We start from the raw sequence: 27,861 nt of genomic DNA, 5'->3' as shown, positions 1-27,861 counted from the left end.
ATCTAAATCCTTCTTGGCCTCTGGCTGCTGTCACAGAAAGAGAATCTGCTTCTATGCCACAAAGGCTTGTCTACAGTACCAGGTCCTAGCGACATGCTAAGACATCTCTACTCCTGGAGCCTTTCCAGCATACAAGATACATTCTTGTTGCTCCAGCAGAAGGGAGCTTTAGTGTTCATCTAATCCCTTGAGACTGTTAATATTAAGAGTTGATCAGCTTCCTTGTTGACTAATCTACAGTTAGACAACGCAACAAGACAGTACCGGGCACAGGAGAAGCAATGGAGTAGCTATATTTGACAGCTTGCAACAGCTGATTTGGTGGTACCTTACATTTCTCTTCCATGGCCAGGAACTCTTCCTCAGATCCCTTTCTTTTTCTGGGGCTGGAGGGCAGAGCTTAGAGGAAAGCCATTTGTTACCACCAATGCATGAAAACAGGGATTTTTTTTTCCAAACTTTATTGAACATGGTTTGTTCCCAATGTCTCTGATTTCTAGAAGTAAATGCATCAAGTACAGCACTGGAATTGTACCATAAACCATCGGCCCATCACAAGCCACTTAGGGTTCAAACCTTTGGAGCAGTGGTTGCCCAGCCTCCTGCCACACATCAGCTTTCCGACAAGCACATGCTGCACAGAGCCAGGCTCATTGCCATGTTTTCCATGCACTAACCAGAGTAGACCAGTACAGTATTGAACTAGTCTATTCCTAGCTTGTAAACCTAGATGCAACAGAGCCCTGTTCCTTCACCCTGCTTTCTCTGCTGGAAGCAGCAGGCAGGCAATAGGTGTCTCCATGGGATCTGTCTACATTCCCTTCTCCCCAAATACAAGAAATGTATTACTAAGTTTTTCCTCAAGCCAGCGGAAAACTAACCAAGCTTATGACAGGTGCAGTAAGTGAACCAGGCCACTGGACCCCACTGGTTTCTGGGCCCAAGGCAATTAGAAAGCCCAGGTACCTAGGAGTCCCCTTCCATTTGCTTGGCAGCAATGAAAATACAGAACGAGAAGCTAAGCTTGCCAAATCCTAGCCATTATATTGTGGAAATGCCTAGAAACTCCTTTTTTAGAACACTACCAACTACCTCTCTCAATTAAAACAAACTAAACAGTTAAAACCTTTCCCATGCACTCGGTTTAACGTTGATCTGATTTACAAACAAAAAACAAAGATCCTTTGAAACAGAACTTGCTCAGGAGAGAGAGACACACAACATGCACATTTGGGGAAGCTTCTCATTCTTCTTTTAAATCCCAGGTTAATGAGTATGATAAACATTATTGCTGGCGCTAGCTTCAACTGAAGTGGCACACACGACACCCTGCACCTGTTCAGAGTCCTTAACGTACCCCCCTTCCTTTTACAGTGACTTGGGACAGCCCTCGGTGTGCCAATCACAGTGGGTGGAGCAGGGAGTCACAGTGCATGGGGTTCAAGGTCACAGTGGGCAGAGCAAAGGGATCACAGTGCAAGTAAACCAGGTAGTTCCCTCTGCTCAAGTCCATTTGTCCACCACGGCAGTGCAACCCGTGGCAGCTGACCCTGCTTTCGACAGCATGATCTCTTGCCCATATCTATCTGCGTTGTTTGAAGCCTTGTGAACCATCAGGACCCAGTGGCTGCCGTATCACGTTATTGGGCTGCCTGGAATCTTCTGGCTGGGAGATCCTTGTTGGCCTGCAGGAAAGAAATCCGTCTTTTTAAGACTGAATACTTCTACCTTACCCCCATGCAATTCCAACTAAGACAGGGAAGAGTCCTTCAGTGGAAAGACACCGCCATGGTGAAAGAGCTATTGTCTGTGCTGCTGCTGCACTCTGCAGGACCTCACAGACCATTGAGAATTGACTAATGCTCCATTTCCCCAAGCCCTGCTCTTCAGCAGCCAAAACCCAGGTAATTTCAAAGTCCAAGCCCCAACCCTACCTGAGTGAAATCATCCTGCTCTGGTGTTGTTAACAGCAGCTTTGTTTGCTGATGTTCTTTAGGAACATGCATCATTGCTCTCTTTTGTAAGAGTCATTTAAATGATGCACCTTTTTCCACCCCAGGCAGCACCTTTGATTTTTAAATTGCAGTCCTTTGGTGTTTGGAAAGAGTGGCTGCTGTGCTGGTGAAACAGGACTCCAGGTTAAGCTGTTCCTCCCTCCAAAGTTATGTTTAGTTGGAGAATACACTGGAAAAGGACTACAGAGCCAATGTGATGTAGATCAGAAGGCAGGGCAGACCATACAATATGGGGAGGGAAAGTGCCTCTGGAGCGACTGGTCTGGCCCTCTCCAATCAGTGATAAAAGCAGCATGGCTGTGGGGAATGTAAATTCCGCTTGTTCTACACCATGTGAGTTGGGATAGCCAGCTCAGCTTGATATTCACAGGCAAGACTCAACTCCGCAGCCCCCTTGCTTGGGGAAAACAGTCGCATTTTGTTGAAAAGTTACGCTCCCCGATTAGATATAATTCTGCACAGATCCGAGTCTATCTAATCCTTTTGTTTTACTATTAAAAGATATTTGTATGAAATCTGGCAAGTCCTTCCTTGCAGAGTCAATCTGCTCCTGCTGCCTATTCCCCTGGTTATGTCAGAGAAGGCTTTGTCCTCGATGAAGGCGTTTAAAAGCCCTCGCTCTGTGTCTAAACATCTTTGCTTCCAATAAGCATTTGCTTTAATTTCTGTGCATTTGAGCTATACCGTATCACATGTGCTAACAGGATGCCCCCACCTCTCAGTGAGCTTTATCCTGCACGTCATGTGAAATATTACGTATTGGCCTGGCTCCTCCTCCATCTATAGGAAATCATTTGCTGAAGGACTTCCTACAGGGGTTAGTTCAGGGATGCAGCTAGAATTGTCATTAAGCCCCAGCCATTCTCACCTGTCTAGAATGGGTTTCTCCTGTTCCTCTTCTGGGCTTGCGCTGCCTAGAATTCGTTTTCTGGCTTCTGCATATTCTGCCTCTCTCTGTGCCAGAGACTTTACCGGAAAAGCTGGTCTGCTCGCAGAGTTGGGGTTACTAAGCACACCATTAGTTGTGGGCCTCTTTAAGATCCTGATCTGTGGAGGAGGACCTGAGGGAAGGCTGTCGTCCTGAATGACAATCGGCACTTTGGGAGGAGATTTTGATTTTCTGCTGTTTAAGAAGAGACACAAATATCTAATTAGCATCTGTAGCCCACTGACAGAAAATGTTAACTGCTGGGAGCGGGAGCCCTGCCAGCCGGATACCATCTTTGTGACTAGGAGGCGTCTTGCAACAATTAAAAGCCTTGTTATAGTTGCAACTCAGATACTGTAGTAGACAGCATGCTTATTTGAGATTTGCCCACTCAAGTCAAACGTGCAGGAGAGCAGAAGACAGACCTGGTGCTTTGGTTCTTCTCCTTAAAAAAAAAGGAAAGTAGGGGGGGAGAGAAAAGGAGGGGTGCTAGGACACTGACCAGAGAATCTCACTCTTAACTGGGTGGGATGATGATTAGAAATTTTTGCTACCAGTTCCAATCTTAAAAATTAAAGCTCAAAGTTCCTGAGTTGGGGTGTCCCAAGCTAGCTTGTGCATTCTTTGAGGCAGGAAGTATTCTATAATTTTGAGAGGCATCTGGCCCATTCCTGAGTGCTAAAAAAAATAAAATGTAGGCACCTACAATTGAAGATGTAGGAAGGAAAATGTACTTAAGTCATCTCAGGATTTCTTACAGCATGCACCAGCATTTGATATTCTCTCTCCAGCCCCTTACTTTCTGGAATTATGGCCCCACAACCCCACTTCACAGATTTTTGGTACAGTCTCTCTCCCACCTAAAAATCACAAGTCTGTTATCTTAGGCATTAGCTTATTGAACTACCAGAAAGCTGAACCAAAGACTGACACTCATCAGAAGTTTAGAATTTTTTGGGGAGGTAGGGGAGAGCAAGCAGGAAGATATAAACACAATTCACGTCACTGAGAACAATGACAAGTGCTATGTTTGTGGCAGCACGGGATGAAGTATGAGCTTTCCCTCTAGGTAACCTGCCCAAGCCAGAATACAGGCACAAAAGTCTCTCTGACACAGAGCAAAGCAGGTCAAAAAAGGGTTGGTACATGAAGGAGTTACTTGACTTCCACTCAATTCTTCATTCTACTGCCCAGTTTTTTGTTTGTTTTTTAAATGGCTTACCTATAGGTGTGGCTATATCTGCTCTTGAATACCCTACTTCAGGGATCAAATTATCTTCAATCATCTTTCAGCTACACTGCTATGGATTAGAGATGCCACAAAGTGACATATTGCATAATACAAGCTCCCCACTTCTTAGCTCAAATTGGAGGTTAGTTACCCACTAAATTTGATGCATCTAATGCAATTTACCCTCCCTGTGTCAACTCTCTGAACCTGCAAGTGTGCAACTCCAGGCAGGGGAGCCTAGATCAAGAGTGTTTCAGACCAAAAGATCACCATTACCTTTCCTTTTGTGTAATCTTCAGTTTCTTTTCCAACCGTCTATCTATTTCCTGTAAGGGATGTGAGAAAAAACAGTGTGAAACCTCTCTCCTTTTATAGAGAATTTACAGATTCTACTTGAGGAAACCTGTAATTTCTTTAGTCTCACTTTTTCCATTACAATAATACTCTTACTTGCTTGCAAATCACACACAGAAAGACACTAATCTGAAAAATAAAAAACCCTTATATGAAAGGGTCATGTACATTTCACTGTATTCAATGGTATTAGAAGTAGGAGATCAGCAAAGCATTAAAGATCATTTGGGACCTATACTAATGGCTTTTTTAAAGTTTCATGGTGACAGAGTGGCAGTTCATCTAATTGGAACAGCACCTTTGATCCCAAGGATTCCCCAAACACTTAAGCCACCACTGAAGCTTCCTCTGGGGTGAAATGTGACTGTAACAACCAGTGTAACACTAAACGGTTTCACATATTATACACTCTGTTGAGGAAGAGGAAAAGGAAAATATACCTGAGCGTCTCGGGTACAGTTACACTGGGACAGACCACTGGGGTAGCTGCTGCTCCTTGATTCAGTCACGAAGGTGGTAACTAGCAGGGCTCAAGGAAGTTCCAACCCTCAGCCCGAATACCACCTGCTCAGCTTCCTGTCCTCAGCCCATTTGCTAGCTTACAAAGCTACTACATGAACTCAATCAACCAGAACCACAGTGAAAGCCTGCCCCTACAGAAAGAGGCAGTCTGCATTGACATCACCAGCCACAGAAAGGCATTATCAGGTCAGAAGCTATGTGACCTACTGCCATCCATTCAGCTACATGGGGTTTGAGAAGCAATTCCCCACTATACCAAGAACAGAGAAGGGATGCAAGTGCTAAGTCATTGACAACCCTACTTGGTTCTATAGAAATATGGTTTATTAGTGGTTGTGGGGTTCTTGGGCCACCAGACTGAGAAACCGGTAGCCAAAAGCTCAGGCGACTGTTGAAATTGGTAAAGGTACTACCAGATGGCATCTTCATAATGTTCAACTGAGTTGTGTGTTCAAGAAGCCACAGTGGTCTGAGTGGAGCAAATTGATTTTAACTGGAAAAAAGGACAATGAGTGGTTTGGCAGGTTTTTCAGTTGCAAAACCAAACCAAAGTTAAGCCATTTGACTATGACAGTGACAGAGTTCTAGGCACCTGCAACCTCATAAAGACTCATGATATTGTCAGAAAAGTTAGCAGCAAGTTGCAATGCTACACAGAAGGTTGAGGGCGTATCCATAAATAAAGCATCTCAGAAGCAGCCTACTTCTGACCACCTGCAAGAACAGAAAGAATGGCTGGGAACAGGAGGTAGAGATGCGGCTATCTTGGCTGGGAGCTAGAAGTCACCTGTACTGGCTAGTGGTGAGTCTGAGGATCAAATCAAGGTGAAGGAGCTGCCTCATCTGTCTGCACAAGTCCAAAAGAGGTCATTTCCTGCTACAGAAAAGAGCTTTCTTAAAAAGTTGTGAAAGCCAAGTGCTTAACTACCTCTCACGGTAGTAGATAACTGGAAGGGTGCTTCCTCAAACATCTCATTAACAACTCTTATTTGGGGTAGGATGGGAAAAGGGCATCATCACAACCAGCTTACAGGTTCGATGCTTTTAATTCACAGTGCTATTTCAGTTACTTTGAACACTACACAGTGACCAAGCTTCAAAATCAGTCTTGTGTCCAGAACATCCAAGCCAATCCTCTCCCATGACTCCTTTAAACAGGAGACAAATTTTATAATCGCCTGCTGGGAAACATGGAAGAGGAGACTCTTTGTTACACTCAACATGCAGCTAGCAGTAGGGAACAAATGCCTGCCAGGACAGCACAGAGAAAGGTGTTACATGTTTCAAAAGTAGCCCTATGGAAATGCAATTGGAAGCTACAGAAAAGGTGAAGGGCTTATTGTAAGCACATGAAGCTTTACAATGTGTCAGGTTGGAAAGCCTATTTTGGTTTCTCTTACATGTCTGACTCTAGAACGTTACCGGGCTGAACTCCTTACAGAGTACTGGCTCAAGAAAAAAAACCTGTGTTTTGGGGAACATCACTGAATAGTTTCTCATTACTGCTCCCAAATCTCTACTTGCCAAATGATACACCAAATATTTGCCTGATGTATTTATACCTAGTGGCAACTCACAGTAGCCAGTACCAATACCATTTCACAATTTTAAATAAAATGACTAGGCAAGAGAAAAAAACAAAACAAACAAAAAACAAACAAAAAAAACTTACCCAGGTTTTCTCATGCAAGTACTATCTTTAAGCTGCATCACATCACATCTTCAATCTGTATCTTAGAAATGAGTCCTGTTCTCCAATATAATCACTCTCTAGATATCAGAAATTTAAGGGGGGGCACCTTTGCTTTGCACCAGCAGAGATTCATTGGCACTTTGCCAGGTGTCTAAAGGCTTCAACCAATTTGCACATGTTCCAGAGAGATTAAAAAATACAACAAAGCCATAGTATTTGCTTGAGGGTTTTGCTTCCTTGACAGGAGCAGAAATTGCTTTTCTAAATTAATCAGTAATAAGAGTCTGGAACTGTTCAGCTGTCAACACCCTGCAGTCACACAGAGGGGGCTATGGGCCAAATTTTAGGACCTCACAGGCGGCTTCATGGCACACAGATTAAATATTTTTTTTATAGCAGAGAATTCAAAGTATTCTGAAATCTCATTTTGGTGATGCTGGAGGGCTCCCACCTCCATAAACTCTTATTACCTCCCTGCCCACCCTTTACTTTCTCTATAACCATCCTCAGAGCGCTAGTGCCAGAGACTTCCCTTTTCAGTCAAGTCAATTCCAGAGCTAAAAGCCACCTCTCTTGTAAAACTATTATGGTTTTCACATCAGATTCTTTTCTGTGCATGTAAAGACCACTTCCTTGGATGCACTTGGAATGGGAGACAAGGGGCTTGTCTACATGGTGAGGAAATCAACCACAAGCCAGAATGAAAACTTAGATCACACAAGTTTCACACACACTAACATCGATTGTGTGTGCACTTCTAAAGTGCACTAATAGTTCCTTAGTGCACTCAAACAGAATCAAAGCACTCTAAGGAACTTTTAGTGAGCTGCAGCAGCATCCGCATGGGACAATAGTGCATGTTAAATTAGCGTGCTCTAGGTTCACGCTGTGGCTTGCACTATACTAACTTGCTAGGTAGGCAAACCTAACGTCACACTTCCTCTTAACTTTCTTCTGACCAAACCCCTAATTACAATCATACTAACAACTGCAAGTTGCTCCTGATAATTTCTTTCATTTCCTTGGCTAGAACAGCCTCACAATCAGAGCAGAGTTGACAAAGGAATATCCTGGCCATGTCACAAATCACTGTAATTAGAATGACTGGGTACTCTTCCAAGAGGAGATACTTCCTGTAATTGGAATAGGGTGAAGATGGGAACACTTTGTGATCACACATGATCAATATTGATGTCACATACTAGATCCAGCCCACTCACTCAGTTTTCTCCCTTATAGCCCATGTCAGTAGTGACCCATCACCTCTTATCCTTCTCGTGCCACCTAAGTCCTCAGTAAGTTTGGTCACATGAATCCAAGGGGGAGCAATTTGTGTGTGCGGCGAAGATACCACATGAAAAATAGGAAACAATACTGGATCTCAACAATCTTCCCACTGGACAGACAAGATCCCCATTTTTCCATTTCAAAATAATCTATCAGTTTTTCTCAGAATGCCCTTCCAGACTCTAAGAGTACCTGTGTAATCCACTAAGGATGACACTGCAAAGGGGACGAGTGTTTTGGAGGAAAGGTGCACACACCTCATCTATGGTCCAGCTGAGCGCTCTGGATCTTCAGCAACTGATTAGTCACGCTTAGTCAACATGGCATGCCTAGTCTTGAACAAGCCCCTATGATTTGGAGACATAGCTACTGCTCTAACTCAGACGTGAAATGGCTGGTCACAGAAATCACATGCCAAATTTCTTAATGAAATAGACTAAGAATCCAAAGTGTTCTCACAAACAGCTGGCATTGTAGCCTATCAAAAAGTCAGTCAGTGGACTATATACAGTTGTACTAAATCTTGATATAATGCAAATATATGGTAGAACCGCTTAAGCTGAGTACAACAGAACTGATACTACAGATGAACATAGTAGAAGAACGTATACAGAGCTGCTCTCTCCCACCATCCCTCCTATTTCTGCGTTCTATTTCTTTCCTTCTCATGAGGGGAAGGAATAGCTCAGTGGTTTGAGCATTGGCCTGCTAAACCCATGGTTGCGAGTTCAATCCTTGAGGGGGCCATTTGGGGATTAGTCCTGCTTTGAGCAGGGGGCTGGACTAGATGATCTCTTGAGGTCCTTCCAACCCTAATAATCTATGATTCTGACTCCCTGCAGTGCAATTCCTTGGTCAACTTCACAACCCCTCACTACTCTACTTCTAAAGCGTGATATGGCAGCACAGAATCAGCTTTTCCCTACTGTTACCACTCTCACACCCACTTCCTCTCCTTACACCCATGATCCAAATAATCCTCCCCACCACCTGTGTTGGGGTTCTAACTCCAGTCAGACACCTACTAGGAACAGCAACAGACAATTCAGAGCTTCCAATTACCTTTAGAACTCCAGTGGCTAGTGCACCACCAAGGGAGTTTACCAAGACATTTGGTAATTCATGTGTATTTATGCAGATATTAACTATATGTTTTCTCTTGAAACAAACAATATTACCTCACATGCTTGACCTCTACTTGAGATCGTTTTTTTATTAGGTGTTGCTATATTTTGCACTCATGGTAAGAAAATTCAAGTTACAGTTTGCAGAATGTTACCTATTCAAATTATGTTGCCAGCTTACTGGGCAGTGTCCTGCAACTGGTCAGCAAAAAAATTCAGGACATTAGTGACCTCTCTTCCACACATCTAGCAGTCCATAATATTGCATACATTTAGGGCTTGAAAAGTCAATGCACCTCACAAACTTTGGTCTCAACACTTGGAAACTGAAGATCACCGTAGGGGCTCTCAGCAGATCTGTTTTTGTCGGTTGATCCTCAACCAACTTCAACTACTATCCTCACATGCTGAACTGTGTCACTGAGCTATGCAGATAACATGCTAAAATTAAGGTCTGACTTATGACTCTTGGGTGCCAGAAGCACTACAGCAATTGGAAGGCACGAGCTTACATGAGAGACAATCAGACTTACTATTAGAAAATCATACTCTTTAGGTGGGTTGGTCACACTGCACGAGAGCTATGTTAATCTTTTGAGATTATTGGATTCTTTTATGGGAGGATACCTCCTCTTCACAATTTCCTGTATATCAGGTTTACATTAAAAATAGCTAAGGAAGTCCATTTTACATTTCCCTTTTCCCCCTGCAAAGGGATCCATGAACAGATTACTAAATTTAATAAAAATTCCTATTATGCTGTTTTTGTCTCAGTCACTTTTTAAGACTCAAGAGAATCTAACAGAAAGCACAGTGTTTTGCATATCCTTTGACATTAAAAGCCTGTTATGGACATGGGCTAACAGAAGCTGTATATTTATCATAAAGTAGGTCTTTAATATCAAAAGCTCCATCCATCTGTATTAGAGACAAATGCTACAAATATCAAGACCTAGTGAAAAGTAATCTGTCTCATCCACCAAGAAGGAATCATTCAGAACAAAAGGCAAATCTACCACAAGCACCATCTACCTTCAGTCACTTATCTTGGTTGAGAATTCCACTAACAGGACTAGTGTTCTGCAGCATGCATTAGAACATAGAGATGAGCGGTGTCCATCTCCAAGGCAACCCAGAGATGCACATTCCAGGCATCTTTTGGTTGGAGTCTGCATCCACAGTTCAGTACAGAGTTAGATGCCACACTGGGTAAGTACAGTTCTCCAATTTGTGGTGATGTGGTGGAAAGGGAGAAGAGCAAGAATTAGTGCATCCAGAATAGCCTGATTTGAGGTTGAATCTTCACCTAGTTCTCCAGTTCCCAAGAGACTAAAATAGCGAGTGAAGGAAATTCCCTGAAGTTCCCCAGTGGCAGAATTCCTGGAAATGATAATTTGCCTTATTTTTGAAGATTTTTCTATACACGTACACTTCAGATGTACTGTTATTTCTCCTATGTCTCCTGAACAGGCTATAAGTTTTTTTTAAATGTTAAACTTAAACTCATCTATTTGATGAAGCACTATGTCCGAAACAAAACAAAGTTAATACCCAAGGTTACTGGAACTGAAAGCTAGCAAACAATTATCTATTTTTTTCCAGTTAGTTTACTTTGTGAATTGCGTATTCCTGTTGTACTATTTCTCCTGCACAGTCAATTTCTCCCTTGCTGAGAACAAGGGACCAGAAAAATCCTGGCAATATTCTCATAAAACTATTCACTTTCTGAAAGAGAATCTTTTAAGTTGCTCTTTAAGAATAAGCTTGAACAGCATTTTCCTTCACTTTGAGGAACAGTAAGGGAAGAAGTCTAGTAAACTGAAAACACAAGACTGGAGTTATTTTGTAGAAAATAAAGATAAAATCCCAAACTTCCATATTGGTGGAGCAAGCTGTAATGGTCACTAAGGAGAGAAGTATTATGTCACCTTAAAACGCTGGAACATTTTCAAGTTATGATTCTGAACAGCAGCCATGCCCTTTTCTGTACTTTGCACAAATTACTGCTGAACACAAGAAACTCCCTAAATCCTGCTCACTTTACTCACTTGAGAAATCCCATTTGAGAGTGAATAAACTGAGTTATTGGGCTTTAGGGGCTGAATCCTTCAGCAGTGATGTTAAACAAGGTCCTTTCTACTTATTTTTAAGGATGCAGTTAAAGCTCCTATGGCATTTTATGAAGAGTAGGGTGATAAAGGAGGACCTGGCTAGTATTCCCTTATTTAGTGAGAACAGGTTTTAAAACGTTCAAGGTCACATGAGCCATTACTGAGTGCATAATGCAGCCATTCAATCACTAATATCCAACCCATTGCTTCATAAGGTGCTTTGGGATATTCTTGAGTATGAAAGGCATTACATACGATTAACTCTAAGATATGTTTAGTTTGTTTCCCCATTAATTTCTCTTCCATTAATTAATGAAACATTTCTGAGAACACTGATTCCTAAGGCTGCTGGGAATCAGATAGTTCCATTGATTAATTATCTAGGTTACTCCCATTAAATCCTGGCTATATTTTGTAGTCAGGGTAAGGTTCACAGTCAAGACTACTTTCAGCTTCGCTGGGGCTTAGGTTTTCTGAAGGTAGCCAATTCATAGCAGCAGCCCGTGTAGTTAGACAACTGGGAAATAGGACGTGCCACAGTTGTTCTGCAAGACTACATTAAATCCTTAGAAACGCATGTTCTGTGGCTTCGGAACAGCTAAGAATTTTGACGGGATATAAAAGCCTTTAAATAGTATTTCACAAATTCCTTTGTAATCCTTGAAATCAAAACTCATCCTTGTACCTCATACATTTTAAACCCCGTCAACAGCTTCAGATGTAAACCTTACACTGAAGCCATATTTGTATGATTCTTTGTTCACACATTAAAATCTCATTGTGTTCCACCGAATTCAATGTGAATTCTTTTATGACAAGAGGACAATGCTGACTGGCAGTCACAGGGTCAGACTCCACAGCTCTCAAATAACATTTCCCCTTAGCTGTTGTGGTTTGATCACATTTCAGGTCAACTAGAATTTACTGCAAAAGGCTGTGAAAAATCCTAAATTAAACTCCATATTAATATAGAGAGGCAGCATGATTTAGTCAAGGAACTGGGAGTCAGAAGACTTGAGCTCTTACTGCCACTTACATGCGTCTGCTAACCCATTTCACAGCCCTATGAGAACCATGAGTGAAAGGTAAAAATGCAAATGCAAAAAAAAAAGTGCAATCAGAATTACAATCATTACTCTGCTCAATCACTCTTATGTATCCTCTGCCTGCTAAGCATTAGAAAAACTAGAACCGTCTGCTCCCCATGGCACGCCATGCAGCAAGATGCATTCTAGCCAAGTGGCCAGGGTTCAAAGTCAATTGAAACTTAGACTCTGAACTACACCAGATCAGTTTTAAGCCTCCATAAAGAGCCATTAGAATTCATCTTTTAGCATTACTCCTCCGAAGAACCCACAGCACCATCAGCTGACCAGTACTACTATGATGGAAGATGGTCGAGCAAATCCGAATGTATCCCTCCCACTGCTTTCAGAAGAGATGTTCCAATAAGTCAGCTTATTAAGTTGCTAAATTTGAAGCCAGAGTTTGAGAACAGAAACAAGTTTCCAAAGAACAAAAAAACACTATGCCTAGGTTACTATCAGTTTCTTTGCAGGTAATAGTGAGATAACACCTTCGGAAAAGAGCGGCACAGCAGTACTGGAAATGGCGGTTGGCAAGACTTATCGAAAAGATTACATTCATGTTTCCGTCTTTTACATGAAGATTCAACAGCTAGGTTTTTTTTTAAAAAAGGACAAATTGGAATCAGTTGCTTCACTACAGGTCTGTACCAACTAATTGGAATTTGGCTTACAGAAAGAGTCAATTTTACGTAAAGATCAGAATTACATTGACAGCTAAAGTAGTGAAGAATAGTATTGTCACTAATATCTCTGTTTATGAACAGAAACACATCAACTCCTTCTAGCCCATAAGCAATGGCAGCTTTTCCTTCCTACCAAGTTCAAGTAATGGTGGTGTGTTCTAATAAAAGATGTTAAATTGTACATCTGGTATACCACGTATCATAATTAATTTTAAATCCATGGATTATTCTTACAGACATGCAGGCTTTCCTTCTACCCTATACTTTTAAACACCAACGTTGTACTGAAGAGCAAAAAATAAAAGGTTAAATTCCATACAGTATCTGTCAGAGTATTTGGCTCATGAACTCTGAAGCTGGAGGAACACATTTGTTGCTGTACTTGTCTTCAAAGAAGACAGCCAAAGAGATCATCAGGATTTTATAAATAACTATTAGTCAGACCCAATTTACAGCTGTGGTTACCTTCACTCAGATTAGTAAACAAACTGTATACTCTGGAAGACTTCTAGCTGGGTGAAAACAAGCTAACACTGAGTCCTGTGGCACCTTATAGACTAACAGATGTATTGGAGCAAAAGCTTTCGTGGGTGAATACATACCCACTTTGTCAGACGCGTGTTGCCACAGGACTCTTTGTTGCTTTTTACAGATACAGACTAACACAGCTACCCCTCTGATACTTAAACTAACACTGTATCAATACAAACCTATTCCTGTCTTGAGGCACTGATATAGTGCATAATTTGCAAAATACTGTTGATAAATAGTTGATCAAACCAACACAGAGCAGGCAAATTGGATGGAGCTCAGGATGACATACCATTGGCTCCAAATGACCCCTTTTCTCCACACTCCCCCATACATTTATAAGGTGGACATTCTAGCCTTGAACTGAAGTCTCCAGCTTGAAGTCTACTCAGTTTCAAAAAATAGATTAAAAATGGTTCCAGGTGCTACATCTACCTTTAGTCCCTCAGCCAATTTGCTGTTGTTTTACAATTACTTTAAAAAAAAAATGTTACTCCCTATAGCTGTACAGAAGGACGCACAAAAACAGAAAACTTAAGTTATATTAGTGGCTAGGATGCTAGGCTCTGACTTATGGGAAGATGTATGTTTGATTCCCTGCTCTGCCACAGACCATGCATGGCTCAGTTTCCCCATCTGTAAAATGGGAACAAGCAGTTTTTTCCCTACCTCATGGGTGTGTTGTGAGGATAACTACATTGAAGATTGTGATTGTTCAGATAATACAGGAATGGGGGCCTTAGACAGAAATGCATAAAGTAAACCAACTGAAAAACATCTGTTTCTTCTAGTCACTCTGTTATACTCATTGCAGGTGTTACTTGCGACTAGATTCAGAAGTGAGACTTAAATTGATCTCTCTTAATTCTCTATTTCTTGATTTTTATTAGTTTAAAGGTGACCAGCAAAGAAAGGAGTTGGAGTTATGCCTGATTTGCTTAAAAGGTTTTTGTTTTATGAGGGTTTTTTGTTTTAACTTCTTCTGTTTTCTTTTACATAAGAAATTAAAGTCTTGTCTGCCCTGGAAAACTCTGGGTATATTTACACCGCAATTGGCAGTGTGATTGCAGCACATGTAGACACACTCAAGCAAGCTTTAATCTACCTAGTTCAGGTCCCAATACCAGTGAAGCCACAGCAGCATGGGCTAGCCACCTGAGCACGTGCCCAGGCTCCCTGGCAGGCTTGTACTAGGGCAGCTAATCCGATACTGCTGCAGTTTCATTGCGGTTGGTGCCCAACATTAAAGCTATTTTGGGTATGTCTACACGCCGTGGTGCAGATATACCTTCTGATGACAGGACATCACAAGAATTGAGAGGGAAAGGCCATTTCCAATCAGCGTGTTTGAAACTCTGACTCCTGGGCAATGAACATTTTGAAGTTTCACCAACTCATTCTTTCAGTTCAGCTGTGAGAGCCACAATACATGTTTTTAGACCTCTAGGAATTCCTCCAGCAAAACCAGCGAAGACCAGACTTGATATTCCTGATACCTCAGAGTATCAGACAAGACAACTTTCGGGACAAGCTGCAGCAAAAGGGAATACAAGAGCCCAATTCTTTAAAAATCCTTCATAGGTTATTCCCCTCCCCCCCACATATTTATTACTACTCAGGAGATAAAAATAAAATATAAATGCCCATAAATCTACAAGTTCTATATTGCCCAACTGACAGAGTACCAACTAATGAGTTAATTTTTCCTAAAGGTATAATTAACAGTTATTCATAAAATTGTCCATAGGGACACTATCAAATTAAAAGTCAAGTTTATATATTTTTTTGCTGGTTACTAATACCTTAGACTGATCATATGTTTAAAAAGACATTTACTTTTCACAGTTTATGTTCTATTTTTTGCACCATATTCATCTTCACAAATGACCAGAATAATCAATTTAACTATCTAGCTCTCATGCACTAAAAGCAATGCTGCACTAGGTATACTGTAGAGGCACGTATAAATTCAAGTGAAACTTTTCATATCAAGTCTTAAAATCCACAAAGAAAGGTTTCTATTATTTTTCAGGTTTGTTTGTTGTTTTTTAAATAAAGGAGAGGGTTTGTTTTTTAAAAAACTAAGCCCAAATTTCAGGCCTAAACTACTCAGGAGTACCTATTTAAAGAACAGATATTTTAATATTTACAAATACATTTTTAAAAGAATACCATTTACAGAATGGCTTACACATTTTTCCAAACCCACCCCTGTCTTACATGCCATGGTAGAATATTAACTACCAATAGTTAAGTACTTAACCTGTCTTGCTTCACCTGCCCATAGTGCTTCTCCAGATGGAAATTGACAAGCAGTTGCGCTCCACTGGGTAAGCTCTGCATGTTGCAGTCATTGGGGATGCTCTACGCGGAACAAAGAATAGGTGAAGGAGAGAGAGAGGAGAAACAATGACCTATCAGCAACAGATGATCAGGTCAGTTTATGGGCTCTTGCACATAGCTGTTCCCTCATGGTTCTAGTAGCAGAGTGATTCCACTAAGGCCCGGTCTACACTCGGGGGGAGGAAATCGATCTAAGATACATCAACTTCAGCTACAGGAACAGTGTAGCTGAAGTTGATGTATCTTAGATCGACTTAATTACTTACTTCACATCCTTGCAGCGCGCTGCAGCTTCTCTGTCAACTTTGCTTCCGTCTCCTGCTGAGCTGGAGCTCAGCAGTCCACGGGAGAGCAATTGGGGATTGATTTATCGCGTCTACACTACATGTGATAAATCGATTCCCGATGGATCGATCTCTACCCACCGATCTGGCGGGTAGTGTGGACGTACCCTAAGGCAGTTCTCAAATTTTATAGCCATATAGCAGTTTACATGAAGAGTAAGCGTGCCTGTCTACAGATGTTTTTAGAATGGCAAGCATTTTATCCTTCATGAAGAGTCACTCTGTCTGCTTTTATCATCTCATCTCCCCCACCACTCATTGTATGTTTCCTATGGGACCTCTCCCCACCACAGGTGGCCCTGGTCTCACTGCCAGCGCCTAGAGTCTCCAGTTGGTGGCTGGCATCTCCAACCTGAGGGTAGCTGCTGTTTCCTCTCCTATGTAGCAGCAGCCTCTATAGGAGGTAGCTAAGTTTGCTCCTTCTTCCAGCTGCTGTTACAGGCATCAAGAGACTGGACAACCGTAGAAGCAGCTGCAAGCATGGAAGAGTTAGCACCATGCGGTCAGTCTGCTCTCCACTGAGCCGTATGAGGATTACAGCAGTTTCCACTGTTGGACCCGCTGGGAAAGCACTTTAAGGAGTACCACCACTAAAGACGAGATTTTCCTGGAAGAGAAGCTTAGAAACAACTACCAAGGGTGTAGACCGGGGGCGTGGAAGCCTAGAATTCCTACATTTCTTCAAGTCATTGGTCTGGGCCAAAATCACCATCAACAGCCCTGCAGACAAGAGTTACGTAACTTCATGGAACATTTTAACAAGAGGGGGAATTAACATCAATATTCTAAACAAATTTCAATAGCAATGATGATCACAGGATTGCCAGACTGCATAATTGCTTCACTGGCAAACAGTATCACTCCACTCCTGGCTTATTTAGCTAAATGTCTTTCAAACAAATTGTAACCCAATGTCCTTTTACAGAGAAAACACATAGTTTTACCCAAATAATGATAGGGAGAAATGAATTAATAAGTGTAGACAAGAAAGCAGAGAGACATTGTCCAAGACCAAATTCTATCTTCTCGCAATTTAAGAGCTTACTGTTATTTTGCTTGTCCACTCTCTGAAGATGATAGTGTACTTCTCCCTCCACCTCCATATCACAAACAGTTCCCCTTCCCTCACTATGCAGCTGTGTGCACCATACTGCCTACCACTACACTAGCACTACCACCCAACTGATGATCGCATTTCAGCGGTGCTGCATGTAAAACAACTTTGGGATTCTTTAGAATGAAAGGCACTACAGAAATGTAAGTTATTGATCTGGCTACTGAAGATCAAAAATGGGTGATTGATATTTGAAGTGAAACAAAGGGAATACTTGGCAATACTAAAACCAGGCACATTGTCAAAAAAAGAGAGGAATCATGCTGCTTGTCAGCCTCTGGTTAGAGATACCAGCTCTTTAGTGAACGAATTTAATGTTGCACGTTTGAGAGAATCAAGTACCAGCTACCTTACCAGTCACATCACCTGCAGCAAGTGATGAGCCAGACCCCACCCACCATCACCACACTTTGCAAGTATCACTGCATCTCTCTCAAGCAAGATTTCGTTGGACTCTTTCACAAGAGTGGGCGAGTTCTCAGCAAAACTTTCAGCACCTTCCCCATGGTTCCTTGGTGTCAAGCTACCTTTGGAGATAGGAACCCTGACTCCAAGCCAAGGCCAGAACTCGTATGACTGTTCGACATGGGATGAAGATCACGCCCAGAGGCCCCGATTCATTGCCACAGAATCCCGACGCTTCTTTGGGGTGGGGGCGGAGGGAGGAAAGCGATGGAGGGTAAAACGCAGGTAGAGGCACGTGCGTGTCACCACCCGGGCCAGCCCCAACCCCTGACCCGACCCCGCCTCCCCAGAAGAGATGGGGCGCGGGCGGGCCCATCAAACAGGAGGCACAATCCTGCCCCCCTGGACCCAGCGCCCAGTAGAAAGGGGGCCGCGCGTGGGCCACCAGCTGCCTGTCCCGACGGGCCGGCCGGGCGGGGGCAGGGCCCCAGCAGGAATGAGGACGCGGCCCCTTTAAGAGGCCTAGCAGGCGCTCAGGGGCCCGGGCTCCTCGCTGCCGCCCAGCTGAGCCCACCTAGGCGGGGTCCCCCGGGCAGGCCGCGCTGCCTAGCCCGCCCCCCGCGCACGCGGCCGAGCCCGACCCCGGGCCCATCCTCACCCCGCTGTCGGCCGCCTCCTCCCAGCTCTCAGCGACCTCCTCATCTTCCATTTTAACTCCCCTCCGCCGCCGCCGCGCCAGCCCGCCCCCCGCGCATGCGCACGGCCCGCGCAACCGATCGGCGAGCCGGCGGCCGCTCCCTCAGCACATGCGCGCTGGGAGCCAAGCTCGGCCCCCTTTCTGCACGTGCGCACTACTGCCCGCCCCCCGCCCCGCGGACATGCGCACTGTACAGCCAACTGCCCGGCGCGCGGCTGAGTGGGGCGGGGTGCGGACAGTCAGCGGGGAGCCGGGCCAAGAGCACCCCTCCCCCCCCCGGGCCAAGAGCACTTCTGTCCCCCCTCCTCCCCGGCCATGAGCCCCTCTGTCCCCGCCCCTCGGCCACAGGCAACCAGGCCATGACCACCACCCCCCCTGCCCCCACCCCCAGGCCATGAACACACCTGTCCCCAGCCCCGCCACAGGCAGCCGGCCTATGAGCCCCCTGCCCCCCCACTTTGGCCACAGGCAACAGGGCCATGAACACCCCCCCCGGGCCATAAGCATCCCTGCCCCCCCCCCCGGCCCATGAACACACCTGTCGCCCCTGGGGCCATGAACACCCCTGTCCCCATCCCCTTCCACAGGCAGCCAGGCCATGAGCACACCTGTCCCCGCCCTCTGGCCACAGCCGGCTTATGAGCACACTTGTTCCTTCCCCCGGGGCCATGAGCACCCCTGTCACACCCCACCCTCCCCACCAGAGGCAGCCAGCCCATGAGCACATCTGTCCCTCCCCCTCGGGCCATGAACACACCTGTCCCCCCCCCTCTGGTCACAGGCAGCCAGGCCATGAACATGCCTGTCCCCTCCCCCGGGCCATGAACACACCTGTCTCCTTCATGCCTCCAGCAGCTGTTGATTTCTTGAGAGCACAGCAACATATTGCAAAGACCTTCTTTGTCTCACTCTCTAATACAGGTGTTACCAGCGCTGGGAATGACAGAAACCTTTGGTTTTGCCAGTAGTCAGCCACTCTGTGCTGGGGTACCTATTGCCTCCCACAATGGAGGTAGGTTTAGGCTCAGCCAATACTTGGATAAGAGGCATCCCAGAAGCACCTTGGTGCTGCAAAATGGGACTGACAATTTAACAGATGGCAGGTGCCGTTGCTGTGTGTTAATGTTGAACTAATGCATCAGGCTATTCCTAAGAGATGCTGTGGTGCTATTGGATGAGATGTAACTCCACAGTCCCGGCTCCTTGTGGCTGTTGACGTTACCAAGCCATTTTGTAAGAGCAGAGGTGGCCAAACTCCCATCTGCCTCCCTAAAGTCCCTAGTTTGCCCTCTCAGGCAACACTTCAGCAATGGGTAAAGCACAATAGCTTCCTAAGTGCATGTACAGTGACACCACCAGCTGTGCCGATCTGTGGATAGAAGGGATGTAGAAGCATATGAGGTCACTGGTAAGGTTTTGTGTCACAGGGAGCTGGTGGATGTGTTGCTTTTGGGGATCTGTTGGTGATGGCTGGGAAAGCCTAATGGCGCGCTGGAGTATGTTATTGATAGCAGTGTACTCAATGTGAAAGTGGGCACGAAGGCACAGGTCTTTCCTCTTCATTCACTTCCATTCTTTCAAGGTTTTGGGCCAGTCCCTGGGGGACTGCCCCTTGATGTGGTGGGCAGGCTTGTGTGTTCCAGTGACACTCAGAACTATGCCAGTGGGAACTTGAATTGCTGGGAGGCCTCCCCAGGCCAGAGAGGTCAAAGGACAGCAAGCAGACAAAAAGCAGCCCAGGTTGGGTTTCAGTGATGGGCTAACAACGTATCCTCACAAAACAGGGATGTCATAGAAACACAAGGTCAATACTTATGTGGAACCTTGTTCGTGGCCTAAGTGACATTTGATGGCACAGAAAGGAAACCTGTTTCAGAAAGTTCTGAGTGGATGGAGCATGTCCTGCTGCAACCCTGACTTCTACTAACCCTAGCTTTGTTTGCTGGTAGTAACCCTTAGCGAGACAAGGTGGGGGCTGTCACGACTTTTATTGGACCAGCTTTAAAAGCTGTTCCCTCCTCCACCTTCTCTCTCTAATATCCTGGGATGGACTCGGCCACGACTACCCTACATACAATAGGAATCGCTGTTAGTTATCTAATTCCTTTTAGTGTCCACACAAGGACCCTACCCTAGTCTCTAAAGCCCAGATTTTGAATGGTATTAGGCATATACAAAATCTGGACCTCTGCGCCTTAGTCAACAGTTCATTAGCCCGATCAAAAAGACTGAGCTGGCAGCTGCTCCTCACCTCAACCTCAAAAAAGTATTAACTGAAGATTAAATCAACCCAATCAATCCTGCCTGTGATGGAGCTTACCCCTCATCACTTCACCTGCAAGGTAAGGGATACAATTCCAGTTAGTGATGTGCTGCACCTGGCCTCCTAGCCAGATGAGACAGATAGGCCTGATAAGTAGCCTGAGGGAGCTCAGGCAGGGGAGTTTGTTCCCCTCCTCTGAGGAAGGTCTGGGACTGGTAGATTAAGCAAAACTATAGGGATAGCACTGGCCATTGGAAAAATTGGGGTGAGATCTAGGCGAGACTGCAGAAAGGGCAGGACTCTCCTGTGGAGGGAAGCTCATAGGGGGCAGAGCAGGCCCCTATGGGAGGGAGCCCTGAGGTAAGGTTTGTAAGAGGATAAGAAACAGCGCAGAAGAATATTTGGTTTTGATTGGGCTTGTTTCTGGTAGGGGCCTGAAGTTGGGTGACTTGGATTAAGGTCTGGGGCTGGTGGCCTGCAGGAGGTGCTGGAGCTGACAACAGAGGCAACATCCTGCCCTGACCTATGCGGGAGGGTAACTCAGGGTACTGGAGTACCACCATACCCCTCTTACCACAAATTGCTAGCTTCTACCCCCTCCCCAAAAGGCTGGATAAAGAAGGGCCTTGCAACCTTCCCTGAAGGTTAACATAGTCTAGCTGCTACTTGCCAAGAGTGAAGGCTTCTCTTGGAAAATGCCCTGCTCTCTTATATTGGTTTCAGCATTAGCCTGCTAAGCCTAAGGTTGTGAGTTCAGTGCTTGAGGGGGCCATTTAGGGAACTGAGGTTTTTGGGTTTTTTTAAACCCATCTGGTAATTTGCCCTGCTTTGAGCAGGGGGTTGGACTAGATCAGGGGTCCCCAATGTGCCCGCTTGGCGGAATTTCGGTGGATGCTCGTCCGCCGCCACGGTCCTCCGTGGCTTGTCGTCTGGCGTCTGCCAGATGAAAAAGGTTGGGGACCACTGGACTAGATGATCTCCTGAGGTCCCTTCCAACCCTGATATTTAATATCCAGGAGGCTGCACCTTTGCTGATCCCAACTACAGCAGTCGATGAGAGATTTCATCCCCTTTAATCTCAAAGAGCCAGGTCTCAGGTCAGATGGTGTTCAGAGGGCAATATATTTCCTATCCTCAGAGATAAACAGCCAGTTGGTACAGGTCAGAGACCTGGTGACCTAGTGTTGCCAGGCTGCACCTATATCTGTAAGCCCTTTTCAGACATCAGGTGATAATCCAGCACATGGCACTCTCTCTACAGGAGCAGAATTGAAGCAAATGGAGAGACTCCTAAAGCTCTCATGGACTTAAATGGGCTTTGGGTCAGGCTCTTTACTGCTTATTTGCCGTGCAGGGGTGTTGTGAAGCTTAATTATATATGTCCAATATGTTGAGGCCTTTGCTTGGAAGGTGTGATTTGACTGGAGTTTGGAGGATCTGCTCTCCTTTGAGTTTGAACAGTGGCCAAAATTCTGGAGCAAAAATATGGGGAGGGAGGGAAGAGGCTTAGATCACTGGTGGAGACACCACTTTTTAGGCCACAAAGGGCCTGGCAGCTACTGCTGTTCTTTGCTGGGAGAATACAGATTACATCACCCCAGTGCCACACAGTTATACAGTATCTTGAAAATGGTGTAACCCACTAGTGAGTGTGTGTTACAGGGATTATATGGTGAAGTTGCCTGTGATGACCGAGCCGGTCCATTTCAGCCTGATGATCCTGGTCCTCCTTCGTGCTGATCCACACACAAAATGTGAATTGTCATAGTCCTCAGCTACAGAGCTTTAAATCCAGCTATCGTAGCTCATGCTTTGAACTCTAGAGGTTGGTCTGCAGATCAATCCCACCGGGTCAGCCAAGAGGGCACTTGTCACACTGGAACATTCTACAAACCATTAATCCTTCAGCTTCCTGGACAGAGAACAGATAAAAACCAGGGAATTTCTATTTACTTCGCTTCCCTCTGACAATGCTTAGTGGTGGCAAGGTTTCAAATGAGCCCTTTGAACAGTGGTTTAAAATTAACTAATTCAAACAGTGGTAACAAACCTGAACTCTACGAGCACTTGGGATATGTCACTGGGTTAGGGTGTGGGGAGTGAAGGCATTTAGGGCCTGGACTCATCTTGCCAAGGGGCTGAATGTCTCAGGGTGACCAGATGTCCCAATTTTATAGAGACAGTCCCTATTTGAGGGGCTTTTTCTTATATAGGTGCCTATTACCCCCCACCTTCTGTCCCAATTTTTCACACTTGCTATCTGGTCACCCTCGAATGTCTTCAGCTCCCAGTAAAGTGGAAAGGGAATTGGTCACTCAGCCCTTCCCAGCACTGGGCTCTCAGCGATGCTCTGAGAAGGCTGGTGAAGTGTTACATAGAGTGTAGAATTCATCTGCTGTAAGTGCAGGGCACAGAACCCCATTTGAAGGCCCTTCTGTGCCTCCTGCTGTTATTTCACTGGTTAACCTGAATTTCTGATATGAAGATTAGCCATAATAGGCTGAAAGACTCTTTAGTGCAGGGGTCCCCAACGCAGTGCCCATGTACTGCCCAGTGGACAAGCATCTGCTGAAATGCCGCCGAAACGCGGCGTCATCAAGAGGTGTTGCTGCCAAAATGCCACTGATTTTCGGCGGGATTTTGGCGGCGACACCTCTTGATGTTGCCGCTTTTTGGCGGATGCTTGTCCGCCGGCCACGGTCCTCGGTGGCTTGTCATCCGGCGCCTGCCACCCGGAAAAGGTTGGGGACCACTGCTCTAGTGCAACTCCCCTTAAATCAGTCATATTACACTAGGGATGAACTTGGCCCACCACCTTTCACAGAAGCTCCCAAAAGTAAATGCCATGCACTCTTCCTAGCCTTATGTGTTCCTGTGCATCGCAACTGCAGAGCAATGCAGTAGCTTTATTTTCATGTTATTTATTTAGATTTACATCATAAAAAGACTCCTTTGCGAGGACTCTAGGGCCCCCAACACTTAAACGTACAACATAATAGTGCCCCAGCAGCATTACAAAGCAAACATTCTTACTGGAACATACCTCAACTTGGCCATCTACAATACCTCACCTCCATCATCCCGGGAACATCTCCTCAGCTCTCCCCAAACCCTGATGAATGGTGACAATGTAATTATTGCAATGTACCAGCAGATGGCGACTGGCATCCTACAAACTCCACCTAAAAGCCTCCTGAACAGGGTTCGGTTCTACACTTGTCCGACACCCCCTTTCAGCAGCCCCGACCCCACACAGCTAAATCTGCAGTCCCACTCTCTCTGCATGCTCTCAGACGTGGCCCGTACAGTCGTCTTCAACTCTGGAAGGCTACGCCAACAAAACATCCAGCCTGTGGGAGGAAAAGATCTTGCAGTGCAAAGCTTCTGCATCTTTTGGGCAGAATCTAATGCAAATATAGTGGGGCCATGCGTTGAGGCAAAGCCTTCTGCAAGCCACTGCAGAACTGAGAAAGGCTGTGAATACATTCCAGCTATCCACACGGATATTTTTATATAAAGGGTCAGCCTGACTCAGTTGCCTCTAGGACAGAAAGCATAGGCAATGCATTGCATGCAGTTGGGGGGGGAAGGGGGGAAGGGGTGTAACATTCGTAGAGGTGCTGATCTCCACGTGCAACATTAGGCAGCTTCTGTGTCTTTCCAGAAGGAACTGAAATGTCCCAAGGCACGTTTTAAAAAAAGAATCCGGAACAGATGTGTGTGTCCTGGGCAATAAACCAGGTGAGAATGGCTGTGGAAGCTTCTCTGTTCACCTACACACAGGCTGAGATTTAGGGCCTCAGCGACTTCCACTAGTGTTATCTTGGAGGGGCCCCAGCCCTTCTTTTTGCCTTTGCATCCCCCCAGTCCCTTGGGGGGATGGAAGAGGGAAGCATCCCTATGCACTGCCTATGTCCAGTCTAGTGACTGCGGGTAAAATGTTCAAAGGCACTTAAGTGACTTAGGCACTGGGAAAATGGGACTCAGGCTCCCAAGTCACTTAGGCTCCCAGGTCACTTGCTGGAGGATTCTCTGCAGCTTAAGGTCTTCAAACCACAATTTGAGGACTACAATAACTCAGACATAGGCTAGAGGTTTGTTACAGGAGTGGTGGATGAGATTCTGTGGCCTGCATTGTGCAGGAGGTCAGACTAGATAATCATAATGGTCCCTTCTGACTTTAAAGTCTATGAGATGCTTTGAAATATTTTACTTTAAGACTCATCCCCATAATATTTTATGTGCTGAAGTCTATGCACATAAATATTGGGGGATTTATACCCGCAGGCAAGTCCTGGCCCTCACCTCTGCAGGCATGTGCCTCAGTAGAGGCAGTGAGTGGAAACTTGCTTTGAATGAGGGGGTAGAATGGTGGTGCTTTGCATGGGGAGTAGAGGGAGGCTGGGGCTGAGGGGAGGTTGTGGTGTCACACAGAGGAGGAGGAGGAGGAGGAGTGGGGTGCATGGGGAGCGAGGGGAACTATTGAGACTTGGCAGAGGGGGAGGATTCCTACCTGCATTCCAGCCTGATCCTGTGCACCGTGGTGGATGATCCAGCCCCCCTGCCCGGGTCCCACTTTTATCACTGCTCCTCCCCCATCAGTTGACAGGGAGTGACACCTGGGGTGGAAACACAGATCAGCCCCACTATATTTCCATTGCAAGCCGCTAGCCATCCTGCCACCCACCCCAGTCCCATTCCGCCACTTCTGTGTCTCAGTGTTGCAGAGCCCAGGGCCACAGGGTTTCCCTGAGCAACCATCCATAAGGGCTATGTAGGTGGACCAAGGACAGGATCAGGTGATCTGCTGCTGTACACGTTGTTCAGTCCTTCCGCCACACTAATGGCCGGAACACTCTCAGTGGAGGGGCGTCACTGTCATGTCAAGGGCTTGGGAGCACAATTCTTTCCCCACTAGGGATCTCGTTGCTGCTCAGCTGTAATACTTGGCCTGGGTGTGGAGGAGTGGTTACATTTTCCGTAATATTTGTATCAATCCTCTGCATGCCTCAGTTCCCCACTGTGCTTTGCATTGCTACCCAGTGGATGTGAAAGGATGAATACCAGTGCTGAAATAGTGCGGGGGGGCATGAGGTGTGTGTGTGTCCCCTAGCTGTCTGGGTGGAATGACTGGGTCATTACAGAGCTGGTTGAGAACAACGCAGATCAATAGAGGATCCAGAGATAATGAGACATCCCCACCCCCCATGACTGAACAATCGACACAAGAAACCCTAGGAGGTGGAACATGTGACCTCAGCTGGAGAACAGACTGGCAAAAGTGTCAGGCAGCTGGAGTAAGGGCTACCTTTTGGAGGCACCCAGCGGTTCACACCTGGGACCAAGGCCACAGAGCCAGATGGAGCTGATAGCAGCCTTCATTACACTGGCTTGACCAGGATGGACTATATTGAACCTTTGCCTGTCTGTGACAACCTAAGGATTGTCAGCTTCTGCAGCCAGGTCACTAATACATTCTTACCTTGTTTTGGAAAGGCTGCCACTGCCAATACTCACTGAGAGCATTGTGCCCTGAAGGTGCCCAGGACAAGCCTCCTGCAGGCAGCTGGATTCATTGCAGGGAGCCAGAGGGAGAAACAGGGATTGTTGGGGCCTGAAGGCCCAGTCTTGATGTCCATGGGTCTGCCCCTGTAGAAACATGTGTCCTTGAGATTCGGCACACTAAAGGGGTCATTCGCAAGGCACTGGTTACTGACTGGGGCATAGACCAGACCCTGTGAATCCACAACACTTGGCCTGGCTGCTGGGTTTTGGCCCTTGATAATTCTGTATAATAATTCTAATTTTAAAGAAAAAGAAATTCACACATCAAAAACTTTGTGAACAATAGGTTAAGGACACCTGTGGAGGGGAGGGATAGCTCAGTGGTTTGAGCATTGGCTTGCTAAACCCAGGGTTATGAGTTCAATTCTTGAGGGGGCTATTTGGGGATTGGTCCTGCTTTGAGCAGGGGGTTGGACTAGATGATCTCCTGAGGTTACTTCCAACCCTATGATTCTATGACACTACATAACATTACCCATTTACAGGTACTACATACCACAAAAGTTGACATTAATAAAATCTAAGGGTTAAAATATAGAAATGAGAAACGCTGTATATACCCTTAGGGGAAATATATTGGCATTAGGGGAAAAAATCTTTGACATTTCAAGAACAATCTTTACACTCTCCTTCCCTCCCATGTCATAGCAGACGTGGCAGTGACTGCTGTAACTTAGGTAGCTCGAATGTTTCCAGTCTCACCTATATTCACTTGCTCAGGATCCTGTCCAATCTCTGGCCCTTTAGGCGGTTTCCCAGGTGTGGTCTCTGCCTGAAGCAGACTCCTTGTTAGTAACGGTCCCTGGGGTGTTTGTGGGTAGAGGCAGCTGCAGCAAACCTCACACCTTTCCTTTGTGGAAAACCCTCGTTTACCTGCTCTGCCCCTGGGAGGGTAGGAGAGGGGTGATCGGGGGGAATGGGCCTGCATGGTTCTTGGGGACAGGGTCTCTATGCAGGATGCGGCCCAGCTAACAGATGCACGCAGGGTAGGGTGCAAAGGGCTGGGGGACAGGAGCTGCAACGGCACGTTCCTTAGTATGCAAATGACCTTCCCAACATGGCTCCCAGCATTGGCACTCCCTCCATAACTGCCCTTTTCAACATGGCGCCCACCCCGTTCATGCCCTTCCCAATATGATGGCCGCATTCGCACTCTTAAGGGACCCTTCCAATATGGCGCCCTTCCTTGCCCTCACGCTCTACCAATATTTGCCTTTCTCAACGTGACAGCCACACCCTTTCCTGTGCGAAAATTGCCCTTCTAAGTATGGCGCTCAGCCTGCCCTTCTTCGTTGACCTTCCAATCATGGCGCCTGTCATTTCTCATTTGTGTCCCTGCTGGGAGAGCCCTTTATGGCTACTCGTTTACTCCCAGCCACTGCCCTTCCCAACATGGCGCCAGGTTGGGTTAACCCTTCCTACAGGCCTGTTTCCCAGCCGTGTGACCTTCCCAATATGGCCCCCAGAGCGGCCCCCTGTGCTGACCTTCTCAGGATGACGCCTTTCTCTTTTTCACGTGACCTTCCGAACCCGATTTCAGCCGCCCACACGTCACGTGACCTG

The 27,861-nt window shown here is 45.8% G+C and overlaps 1 protein-coding gene and 1 long non-coding RNA gene across 4 annotated transcripts; both read right to left on the bottom strand.

Moving 5' to 3' along the window:
- Window positions 1–700: 700 nt before the first annotated feature.
- Window positions 701–18,531, bottom strand: SZRD1 (SUZ RNA binding domain containing 1). Of its 2 annotated transcripts, XM_030537657.1 has the most exons (5): window positions 18,432–18,531; window positions 15,845–15,931; window positions 4,451–4,500; window positions 2,884–3,138; window positions 701–1,685 (listed from the first exon to the last, which is right to left on the bottom strand). In XM_030537657.1, the coding sequence occupies exons 1-5, from the start codon at window positions 18,480–18,482 to the stop codon at window positions 1,583–1,585; spliced, it is 546 nt and encodes a 181-aa protein (XP_030393517.1). In that variant the 5' UTR covers window positions 18,483–18,531; the 3' UTR covers window positions 701–1,582. The 2 variants fall into 2 exon arrangements, with proteins under 2 accessions (XP_030393517.1, XP_030393518.1); XM_030537658.1 differs by lacking the exon at window positions 15,845–15,931.
- A 5,175-nt stretch (window positions 18,532–23,706) lies between these two features.
- On the bottom strand, window positions 23,707–27,861 carry LOC115636952. Of its 2 annotated transcripts, none has more exons than XR_003997115.1 (4): window positions 27,784–27,861; window positions 26,216–26,382; window positions 25,247–25,352; window positions 23,707–24,083 (listed from the first exon to the last, which is right to left on the bottom strand). It is a non-coding gene; the product is annotated as an uncharacterized LOC115636952 (long non-coding RNA). The 2 variants fall into 2 exon arrangements; XR_003997114.1 differs by lacking the exon at window positions 27,784–27,861 and adding an exon at window positions 27,001–27,318.

The sequence above is a fragment of the Gopherus evgoodei genome, chromosome 18 (genome assembly GCF_007399415.2).
Source record: "Gopherus evgoodei ecotype Sinaloan lineage chromosome 18, rGopEvg1_v1.p, whole genome shotgun sequence".
NCBI classification, from domain to species: domain Eukaryota; kingdom Metazoa; phylum Chordata; order Testudines; family Testudinidae; genus Gopherus; species Gopherus evgoodei.
Note: the sequence above shows the minus strand (reverse complement) of the source record. Positions and strands in the feature narration are given on the sequence as shown.

Bases quoted from the DNA above. Each gene is read 5' to 3' on its own strand.
- SZRD1 (XM_030537657.1), bottom strand. From the start codon at position 18,482: ATGGAAGATGAGGAGGTCGCTGAGAGCTGGGAGGAGGCGGCCGACAGC. The intron at 3,139-4,450 runs GTAATGGTGATC...CTTCTTAAACAG, and splicing joins AAGATTACACAAAAGGAAAG to CAGAAAATCAAAATCTCCTC. The intron at 1,686-2,883 runs GTGAGAATGGCT...TCTTTCCTGCAG, and splicing joins GAGAAACCCATTCTAGACAG to GCCAACAAGGATCTCCCAGC.